We start from the raw sequence: 10,700 nt of genomic DNA on the forward strand, positions 1-10,700 counted from the left end.
CACGTGTTACTCTGGCGGCGGCATCAAATTTGATTGATAGCCAATCTCTGCGTAGTTCGGGTGAGGTATGAAATTCTGTTGCGGCAAAGGAAATGCTTGCTACGGAAATGCTTGCTACGGAAATGCTTGCTACGGAAAAAAGCCATGTTGTGGTGGTGCATAGACCATTGAAGGTTGACAGCCTTGTGGAGTCAAGTATCCGGGCTGGGAAGGATAACTTTGTCGTGGAATTGGGTAGTTTGGGTTCATATCGGGCCACTTTCCATCGTCTTATGGTGGCTTATACATACTCTGATTCACCAAAGCACGTTATGAGCTGATGTCAGCAGCACTAACTGAGCTCAGCTGCTGACGAGTTAAAACAACGTAAAGCATACTCGTCAGCAGCTGAGCTCAGTAACTGACGTCAGTTAATGCTGCTGACATCAGCTCATAACACACTCTGTCTATTTAACTTCTCATACAAATCTATGAAACAACCACATACATGCAATTCTAATAAATTGAAGTTTTTCTTGCTTTTACACTTGACTAGCGGAATGATGAAAAATGTTATCAATTTCACCCTTTAAAGAAACTATCCCGATTTTCATGCAATTTCAATATATTCGACAAAACACATTCGAATCATCTTTTATTGCGTGCAAAAAATGCTTACTTTTTTTCTCTTTTTTTTTTGATAATGCACCAAACAAATTTGTTGCAGAAAAAAGCTAGCAAACGTAAACTCGCACTTTGACACTTTTCCGGTTTATCAGCGAAAAGCTCAATCAAAATTGTTAGCGGGGGCGTTTAAGGATAACGTCATGAATCTATTTATAACTATACGCACTTAAGAGGTATCGGAGCAAACATATCTTACCTAGTCAGTGGTTAGTTTGACTTCTTCTTTTTGTAAAATATTCTTTTGATCATTTCCCGTCCACTTTTCTCCGAAACCGTAACCATTCCTTGTTTAATTGGTTTCACAAAATAAAATCAAAAGGATTGAACTGGAAGGATAAAATATCATCCGGTAGATGGCAATGGTTCAAAGTCAAAACACCTCAAAAATATTTTCCATAAGTTCAACCGTACAAGAACTTGAATTTTTCGAGTGTTTTATTTGAAAAACCCGTCAAGAAATTGACTTGTTCGAATGCATTCAACATCATATAATCAACAACAAATTACTAATAGTGAATACCCTCTGCTGCTTAAAACTGTGTTATATATATTTGGTAATATCATAAATGGCGAGTGTTATTTCTACACAATAATATAATAAATTTTCATCTAGGGAATGAAATGCCGTCGGATCAGCTAGATCTATTCGAACCTGTATTAATCTTATCAAATCTTAAAATCCATACCTACTATTCCCTAGATTTTCATTTGAACGTTCAAAAAGAGACACAAAAGAGTTCATTGGTTTGTTAAAACTATTTTCTTTTGAGCACTGATAATATGCGTAGAAGGCGTCTGAAGATGTGAAGTATATCGATGTATATGATCAGAGCGGCAAGTATATATTCTTCTGGATTCAACTGATATTGGTGTTTTCCGCCAATGATCAACTGTATGTCATCTGTAAAGGAATTATCAAAATTAATTTGAAAAGAAAACCAAAATCGATCATAAAACACATAGAAATTCATCGTACGAATTAAGTAAACTGAAAACAGAATGACAGCAAAGCCGGAGAGAATCACATCCGTAATATCGTCCCGTGTGATAGTGCCGATGAGAAAGGCAATGGTGAAAATAAGAAGAGCCGAAAACAAAGCCCCATTCTTTTTTGTGAAATCATATTTTGTTTGTACGGCAAACCAAGATAATCCCATGACCACAATAACGGTCAATCCCAAAGCGGTCAAAATCTGAAGAAAATGTTTCGTTGTTAAAAAAATGAATCCAATTGTTATATTTTAAATTTGTTCTCACCACATCGGGTTCATAGATTGCGCCGATGTAACCGATACAAATCCCTTCACAAAGTGTAATTACACCCAAGCAAATCATATTGGATGGATAGGTACGACGAATTCCTTCGCTACAAACAATAGTTAGCATTGATATAATCAGACCGATGAGTCCCAAATGGAAAATCCATGCATTTCGGAACATATATTCTCTAATTCCTCTTGGTTGGCTTATTAAAAACACTAGAACAAATGTAATCACCAGTTGTGTCTGTTGGAAAATGGAATGGAGTTATTTTATTGGAATTTGCTATTCGTTGAAAAATAAACAACATTTACCGCTATCAGACTAAAAACTTTGCGGATGAAATTTCGCCGAATGGAATCGTCATTGAAATCAAACCCTTTCACATTTTCGGGATCAAAATTAGACTCATTTTTTTGAACCACCGACGATTGATAATTAGGCGGCGCGATGTCTGGTCTTGTAGTTTCTTCATTTAGCGGAGGATGGTTTTGTTCAGGTGGATGACTGGATTGGCTATCGACTGCTTCATTTTTGTTCATTACTGGTGCAATTTTTGGCAGCGATGCATACGGTCTTTGAGCTTGGGATGAATTAAAAATTTACATGTTCAATTTTCGAACTATCATTTTTATCCACGTAATGTTTAAAATTTATTTCAAAGTGACACTAAACCTCGACGTATAATATTTTACACACACACCAAATATCAATTAATCTGATCAAAATACTTACGATTCATCTCTTGTTCCAATGAAATAATCTAAATATGACAATAATCAAACGAGAGAAATATGATAAGAACGATATTCAAACTTTCACTGTTCCTACACAGAGACAGAGCTCGGTCGGCACAGAGAACAAAACAATTTGGATGCTAGTAATTTATGTCGAGACTCTATGGCGCCGATTCAACGATGAAATGAATCATCACTATCGAGGAAAAAGGAATATCACACAGTTTTGCTGAAATAGACTATACTTTCGGCTCGATGTTGAAATGCCATTCTGAAGACATGTGCACATAGAAATAAAATGTGGTAGGTTTGTGCTATCTATTGGTGACGAGTATAGTCTTAGAAAGTTACCGCACGTACCAAACTATTACTATGCACAGCACACATGCATTTTTTGGTTGGAAAATTCTCGGAAAAGCGCTACTGTGGGAAATTGGGGAAAGTTCAGACCAGTCTCAATCCATCGGGCGCAAAATTTCATGTGAGGTACCGATCCGAAGGGCGATTTTCAAGCGAAAAAATCAACCATTTCTGAGATAAATGAAAAAAACTTGCCGATATTTCCAATGTGATAACATTTCACGCATTTGCATGGGTTCTATTCCATCACTATAAATCACTCGAAGTATGAACTCATATACATGTACAGATAATAATAATCTGTAAAGTAAATGACTGTATGGGTTTGTTTGTCTCCGTTAGCAAACCGTCATATCAAGTGTTTTTCGACTTATTGTAATTCATCTTGAACAATCATTTTATTTTAATTTAGCTCCCAATATTCGTCAATATCGACGGACGCAGGAAATATTGACGAGAATGTGGAAACAATCATGTTGAGAATGTTCGTTGTGTATAAGCTTTGTTGAATTTTTTAAAAAAATTAGATAAAATGTTGAAATCAAATTGCAACTAATTTCCCGGCTACAGACCTGTATTTATTTTCTTTGATATGTGGATAAAACTGTTACATAAATAGAAGAATGGGGACAAAGTAATTAGACAAATATGACTAGGTGATATCAATCAGACGGAAAAAAAGCTTATTGTTTCATAGTCATTTATGCATGATTGATTGCTTATCTATCCATTTTGTGAATGTCTAACTTTTCGCTGCTGCAACGATGCGCAAGAGATACATGAAGATTCTAACGATGTCTAAGTAGAGAGTGATCGCACCAAGAACATATTCTTCCGGACTCATTTCATATCTATGATTGCCACCAATAATTAATTGGGTGTCATCTAAAAAAAAAAACGAGTTTTAATTTTGATAATCGTTTTGATTTCAAATGCAAATGCAACTTACGAATCAAATAAATGGAAAACAGAACAACTCCGACATAAGCCAAGATCATTGTTGCGTAATTACTTCGCATGATTGATGCAACGATGGCCACAACAGTGAACAATAAAAGTGCAATGAATAAACCGCCACCCATTTTTGTGAAATCCCATTTCGTTTGTAAGGCAAACAACGTTAATCCGATGACCATGATGGCGGTCAAGCCCAACGCAATCAGGACCTTATAAATATTTTAGGAAAGAAAAATGTTACCAATCTTCAATTAAAAATATATTCGAAATTTCATCTCACGTCTTCGACTGAATAACTTGCGCCGACGTAGCCAACGCAAATTGCCGTGCCAAGTGTAAACAATGCCATGAAGATCAAATTGGTCGGATGAGTGCGTCGAACCGCCTCACAACAACACAAGGCCATAATTGTGACAAATTCAACAACTATAGCCACCAATAAAATCCATAAGTTATTTCTGGTATATTCTTTCACTGTCGGATGTAGGCAAAACAGCAGGACTATTCCAAATGTAACTATCAATTGTAGCTGAAATGAAATGAAATAGTTAGAATTTACTAATGCAATATTGAATGGAGCTATTTACGGATAAAAGACCGTAGACTTTACGAATGAAGCCTTGTCTAATGGACGCAGTACTGAAGTCGAATGATTTCGCATAATCTGCATCATCACTTGGACTTGGGGCGTTTTGGTCGGATGAAGACATCGTTGCTTGATGATTAGGCTGATAACTTTGGAGCGGATAACCTGGCTGTGGTGGATATGCTGGTTGAGATGGGTAACTGCGTTGAGATTCCGGATAAGATGGGTAGCCTTGGCATTGGCTGCTTGTTTCTTTATACGATGGATAATATGATTGTCTACCATCGGCTCCTATTCCCGCGTTGCCGCCTTGTGACGTTGTTTATGGTGGTGGTGTAATGGATAGAATAAAACTTCAGGTTATAAACGAGAGACTTTATTCTTAACACTGTTAATACTAGTATTCCAACTGAAACATGAGCATAATCAGTATATAGGTTGGATAGTTTTTGGGAAAATACCTATTCGAACGAAATTAGAAATGACACAGTTTATTTGCTATTCATTGATAACAATTATTCCACACAATCAATAAATATCAGTCTGATATTGATAAAGTTATCTTCCATGAACCATAGGTTTGTTGTCGTAACTTTTTGTGTGAAATACTTTAAATGGTGGATTTTTATTGTCCTATATTGATTCAATGTTTGAAGCGTATCATTTCATTTGATTTAGAAAATTTGTGTTGAACTCATTGAATCATTGAAAATGCCATGTTAATGAAAAACTTTGCTATTAAAGTTTGTGCACGTGAAAAAATGAACAAATAAACTTGCAGTACATAATGTGTGTGCTTTGTATGAACTATGAATTTTATTATGAATTAAATCGAAAAAAGGTCAAGGTTACCAATTCTAGAATTTAAAACTCTTTCCACAAGGAATTCATTGAAATTTGAATTGAAATAATAGAAAATCTTCTTCCAACTATGTTACTTGAATTGGATTGTATTACTGAATGGGAAAAAAATGTATGAGTATCTTCGAAAACGAAAGTACATAAAAAGTGTAATCAGTTCGGTGAAACACTTTATATGGAATTTTTATCAGCTAGAGTAAAACCACACGGAAATGAGTCATGTCATGATAAATTTGAAATCATGACATGATAAACAAATTGCCAAAATTCCAATTAACTTCATTTTGGCCCGATGAATTCACAAAAGAATCAAGAGTTTGATTCATTCAAATGTTGTTTAAAAGACAGAAATGCCTTGAAAATACTTTCGTTTGGGAACGCACACACATCAAATCATTCAGTTGAAAGCAATGTTCCATGAATGGATATTTTTTAAGATAATTCTTATCAAATTTAAAATTCATTAAATGATTTCATCAGAACATTGAAAACATTTCAATTTCAGTTTTTTATTTGGATTATATTTTCTTCGCTTCGATTCAATCAAATTCTTGTTATTTTATTTTCTTGGCTTTTTATTTTTGAAGATTGAAATCCAATTTTATGTTGTATTGAATGTTCATACGCGCGTTTGTTCCAAATAAACGGGTCAATCATATTACATCTTTCGATATAGAACAAAATTAGGACAATATCATCTTCATTATTTGAATGCAGAGCAATTTAATTTCGTACAATACATTTTTAAACACCAGGTTCTGCTGTGTGTGTATTGAAATTCAAAAAACCACAAAATTAAACGATGAAAAATCATCTAATGCAATAATATCGATTCCATTCAACAGATGGCACTTGATATCGGCAGCAACTTCACTGTGTTGATAATCAAACACATTGGTCGCCTGTCACTACCCAACAACAGTATCATTTGTAAACACGTGTGTTCTCATCGCAAGACGTGAAGTCGAATTTTTCGTTTGGATATTCCGTAAAAGTTTAGAAAAAAAACAGAAACAAACATGTATTTGATGTACACTTTGAACGAAAATGGGGAGCGTGTCTACACATTGAAGGTATTTACAGTTTTAAAAACTTGAAGGAAAAAACCAAACCGATAAAGAGAAATAGGCTATGTTTGTGGTATTCGAAATGATTACAGTGAACCACATCGAATGCTTATTTTAGTTGTAAAAATTGATGCATGGCATGGAATTTCCATGCATTGAGCTATTTAAAAAGTGTGTTCATTATTCAGAGAGTTCAAAATTTAAATAACAATATATTTATTTTGCTACAGAAACAAACCGACGACGGTACACCAACCATATCGGCGCATCCAGGTAAATTTACCGAAAATTTCATGTTTGAACAAGCGAATCGATTGTAGCCGGTCCGATTTTAATTTCCTTTGCATTTGCTTTTTCTTTCTCATTTAATAGCTCGATTTTCACCGGAAGACAAATACTCCCGTCAACGGATCACGATCAAGAAACGATTTGGCTTGCTGTTGACACAGAAACCAAAACCAGTCTTCTAATCCAGTTCCATCTGTTTTACTAATTTTAAGTTTACCTCGCCGCAACACTCTACTAAATAATGGAATAACTTTGTATTAATAAAAAAAAATGGATTTCATGAAGTAAAGTGAATCGTTCTTCTTTTTTTCTTCAAACAAAAACAAAATTTATTCAAAACAATAGAATGAATTCCTGTGAATTAGCTAGTAAGTTTGGTTTATATGCGTCTCTTAACGTTGATAACATGATCGAATAGTTTTGGATTTGTGAATTCGCCTTGTTTGTCGAGTAAATAGTGGAATCTTTTGCTCTTAACTTTAATTGGAAGTGAACTGGCGCCGCTTTCTCTCGCTGTAACAGCCGATACACAATTCAACGGTACATCAATGATGCGATTCGTTCCAAATGGGCCATACGTAACGAATGCCACTTTATTTCCACCCTTCCTAAGAATCAAATAACGAACGTTTCTCAGTGTAAATGTCCAAACAAATCCTAAGATCACGAGACCTGCAATGGATATTTGAACGATATGATGTAGACAAACGGTTCTGCGAAGGCAAACTCATTTTTTACTCACCAAACATAAAACAACCGATGGCCAGTCCATACTTATATTTATTTTCACCTAGATTAACTCGTAAATAAAGCGGTAAATCAGCAAAATTTGGTGCACCTTCGTTGATCGGCGTATTGCGTAAATTTGATAGTGTGAATTCAGAGCAAATGAGCCAGAAGAAAAATTGGGCCAAGCCAAAAATATTCATCATTTTGAAATATCTTGGATTATTGTATTTAAACACGATCACATCTTTGGCCAAATTTGTATCGATGTTGAGCGGTGCATATGAACCATTGCTACGGCAAAATTGTTTCAAACCATTTGTGGAAAATGTATAAACTATTGGCTTGTAAATCAATCGAGACGGCTCCTTAACAATATTCCTCAATGGTGGCGTCAACGGTTTCACTGTATAATTCCGCACCAGAAAACTACTGTTCAAAATACTTCTATTAAACAGAAGCCGATTCATTTTTGCGTGTTTACTCCGCTGTTCAAATTAAATTGACGAACAAACAAGCTACGGTTGTCAACTACTATCAAAATAATTCACAAACATAACCTCAACTGTAAGATGTCAAAATTAGAACATTCAAATCGGCAGAATACCAAGCGTTGTGCCGTTCAAAGTAGATATTTGCTGGACTTCTCTTTCAGCCCGAATATTCATTTTTATATTTTTTGAGGCAGCGAAAAAAAAACGGAGTAGATTTATGAACAAGAATTTCATGTCATTTATTTATTTAAAAGTACATTAGTGTACATCTTATCTACTTTAAACTTCTATAAAATGTCTACAACTACATCCATTCGATTTGATTTATTCGCTTAGCTGTTGCTCCATAATGAGCCGAATGTTTTGCTTTTTAAGGATTGGCACGGCTCGTCGAAGCCAATTTAAATCTACATTTGAATTGTACTTGAATTCAATGGAATCTAAACGGGAAAATAGTCCTTTCAGCAATGCGATATGATTCAAGTGTGTCATATCATTGTTGTTCAAACTGATTGTTTTCAAGCTTTTGAACTGCGTTAAATGCAAGAAAATATCCGGCGAGTTCAAATTGTTACTTGACAAATCCAAATATGTTAGTGAATAATTTGATTCGTCTTCCGTGTCAGTTTGTTTGGTCGGCTCCTTTGGTTCATTTGTTAATTTAAGCCCGGTGTTGGCCAAATATAGGTAGCTAAGGTTGGGAATTTGATGGGTCAGTTTGAATAAATCGGCATCCTTCACATCAGGATTATTACTCAAACTCAACGAATACAAACTCGTCTTATCGTTGAACAAATCACCAATTTCAACCAAAGCATTGTTGCTCAAGTCAACCTTTTCCAAACGCTCTGCATTTCCGAATACGTCTTTTGGCAGTGATGTTAGACGATTGTCTTTCAACGAAATGATTTCTAGTTTTGGTAGATTAAGTGCACCTGTTTCGATGGTCTGAATTTCATTCGATTCAAAATACAATTCTGTCAAATTTCCAGCACCATTAAAACTACGCGATTCAATGGTTTGCAACAGGTTATTTGATAAAATCACCGTTCTAAGCGCTGGTACCTGGTCAAATGCGCCCGGTTCGACGCGTGCAATTTTATTGTAGGCCAAATTAATATGCTCCAGACGATTCAAATTGGCGAACACATTTGCTGGAACGGTGGAAATTTGATTGCTGCGCAAATCGAGTTGCGTTAAGCTGTGGCCGGACAAAAAACTTCCAACATTCAATGACGTAATGCCGGTGTTCATCATCCGAATTTGACGTAATTTCGGAAATTTGCGAAGTATAAATCGGGGTACGTGAGTTAAATTGGTTGGACAGAGAATGTCGATTGAGATTGTATCTTTCACACTTTCGTATGACGGAATGATGATGTTGTCTTCGTTGGCGGTATTTACATCATTCAGATTTGGGCAAACCGACGGATCCACCTCACATTCGTTGTAAGTGCGTTGAATGCACGGTACTTCAACTGTATCACCCATGTTGCAAACACTTAACAGCACAATCAACAGGAAACAACTAGGAAATTGATTGAGAATGTACGAGAAGATTTATTGAAAATTTATATGAATCGCTTGCGTATGACAGCGACTACTTACGTGCTATACGTTTCGATATTTATCAGAGTCATTTTTATTTTGGTGTTTCGAAATGTGTATGACTTGATTTTTCAATGGCGTTCGTTGCTTGGTTAAAATGTAATGAGAGAGCCGCTAAAGCAGATTTGGCGTTACTTCTGTGTTTCTGTCGATACAACTTGGTTTATTTGCTGTGGTCGCTCTTTTGTTGTGCTATAAAAAGGCTGCGCATCATAGCCACAGTACATAAGCTATCAGTAAACACTCGATCAACAGTCTAATCTGTTGAGTTTCTCGAATATTTTTGGTCACATTGACAACAATGTGCTTGAGAGTGAACCGATGTTGTTCATGTGATGAGTAGTAGTCACCAATGGCTTTCTTGATCGATAGTGCGATACCCCATTGACGGAATAATTTTCATTAATCTGAATGGTCAATGACCCATTTTAATAACAAATACGTCAATTTACGCAAAGTTTTGATAATAAAACTCCATAGAAAACAATTGACGATTTAAATTTGCTATTTTAAGTTTAATGCCCTTTGATTTGTCTTGAATTACTCGAAACACTATCACTATTGCCATGGAATTTGGGAAATAAATTAAAACCATATTGGAGTTAAAGAGAGAGATTCCACTATTTTTCTACACTCCACCGGAATTATTTCGACATCTTTCACCCTTCCTTGAGTTATCGGAATAATTCCGGTGGAGTGTAGAAAAATAGTGAAATCTCTCTCTTTCACACCAATTTAGTTTTAATTATTGAAAATTGATTCCGCACGATTTTTGTGGAATGTCTCAGAATTCTGGCCCGGGTACTTGGTACCCATTTATTGAAAGTTTAACAGCAAAAATACCTAGTTGTTTTTTTCGGGAGTCTTTGTGTGTTTAATTGGTTACGTGTTATATATGTAATAGCAATCGGTGGGTTGAATTGAATTTATTTATTTTACAAAACTAAGCCAAAATGGGAAAACAATAAATGGAAATAGAAATATTGCTTCTTCACATGAAAACCCAGTATTTCGTATTATTGTCAAAAGATCATTTGTTGTCGATATACAGTCATGGACTAAATTGAGCGTACGACTGCCAGAAAAATGT

At 35.4% G+C, this 10,700-nt stretch overlaps 5 protein-coding genes across 8 annotated transcripts; 1 reads left to right on the forward strand and 4 right to left on the reverse strand.

Moving 5' to 3' along the window:
- Positions 1-1,083: 1,083 nt before the first annotated feature.
- Positions 1,084-2,857, reverse strand: LOC129574107 (protein lifeguard 1-like). Of its 2 annotated transcripts, XM_055455538.1 has the most exons (5): positions 2,662-2,846; positions 2,241-2,509; positions 1,924-2,172; positions 1,643-1,859; positions 1,084-1,567 (listed from the first exon to the last, which is right to left on the reverse strand). In XM_055455538.1, exons 1-5 carry the CDS (start codon positions 2,666-2,668, stop codon positions 1,422-1,424), a joined length of 888 nt encoding a protein of 295 aa, XP_055311513.1. In that variant the 5' UTR covers positions 2,669-2,846; the 3' UTR covers positions 1,084-1,421. The 2 variants fall into 2 exon arrangements, with proteins under 2 accessions (XP_055311513.1, XP_055311512.1); XM_055455537.1 differs by having other exon boundaries at positions 1,084-1,859; positions 2,662-2,857.
- A 701-nt stretch (positions 2,858-3,558) lies between these two features.
- LOC129574109 (protein lifeguard 1-like) lies at positions 3,559-5,565 on the reverse strand. Of its 3 annotated transcripts, none has more exons than XM_055455541.1 (5): positions 5,419-5,565; positions 4,568-4,875; positions 4,261-4,509; positions 3,973-4,189; positions 3,559-3,908 (listed from the first exon to the last, which is right to left on the reverse strand). In XM_055455541.1, the coding sequence occupies exons 2-5, from the start codon at positions 4,688-4,690 to the stop codon at positions 3,766-3,768; spliced, it is 732 nt and encodes a 243-aa protein (XP_055311516.1). In that variant the 5' UTR covers positions 4,691-4,875; positions 5,419-5,565; the 3' UTR covers positions 3,559-3,765. The 3 variants fall into 3 exon arrangements, with proteins under 3 accessions (XP_055311516.1, XP_055311518.1, XP_055311517.1); XM_055455543.1 differs by having other exon boundaries at positions 4,568-4,975; positions 5,419-5,564; XM_055455542.1 differs by having other exon boundaries at positions 4,568-5,027; positions 5,419-5,560.
- Positions 5,566-6,325: 760 nt separating this feature from the next.
- LOC129574110 (H/ACA ribonucleoprotein complex subunit 3) lies at positions 6,326-7,076 on the forward strand. Its single transcript, XM_055455544.1, has 3 exons — positions 6,326-6,500; positions 6,725-6,767; positions 6,867-7,076. The coding sequence occupies exons 1-3, from the start codon at positions 6,447-6,449 to the stop codon at positions 6,962-6,964; spliced, it is 195 nt and encodes a 64-aa protein (XP_055311519.1). The 5' UTR covers positions 6,326-6,446; the 3' UTR covers positions 6,965-7,076.
- LOC129574108 (transmembrane protein 223) lies at positions 7,054-8,067 on the reverse strand. Its single transcript, XM_055455539.1, has 2 exons — positions 7,525-8,067; positions 7,054-7,454 (listed from the first exon to the last, which is right to left on the reverse strand). Exons 1-2 carry the CDS (start codon positions 7,976-7,978, stop codon positions 7,162-7,164), a joined length of 747 nt encoding a protein of 248 aa, XP_055311514.1. The 5' UTR covers positions 7,979-8,067; the 3' UTR covers positions 7,054-7,161.
- Positions 8,068-8,212: 145 nt separating this feature from the next.
- On the reverse strand, positions 8,213-10,142 carry LOC129574106 (ras suppressor protein 1-like). Its single transcript, XM_055455536.1, has 2 exons — positions 9,611-10,142; positions 8,213-9,530 (listed from the first exon to the last, which is right to left on the reverse strand). Exons 1-2 carry the CDS (start codon positions 9,640-9,642, stop codon positions 8,327-8,329), a joined length of 1,236 nt encoding a protein of 411 aa, XP_055311511.1. The 5' UTR covers positions 9,643-10,142; the 3' UTR covers positions 8,213-8,326.
- Positions 10,143-10,700: the final 558 nt, after the last annotated feature.

Source organism: Sitodiplosis mosellana, unplaced genomic scaffold, assembly GCF_009176505.1.
Source record: "Sitodiplosis mosellana isolate CC-2019 unplaced genomic scaffold, AAFC_SMos_1.0 Smas_scaffold_6150, whole genome shotgun sequence".
Classification (NCBI taxonomy): Eukaryota; Metazoa; Arthropoda; class Insecta; order Diptera; family Cecidomyiidae; genus Sitodiplosis; species Sitodiplosis mosellana.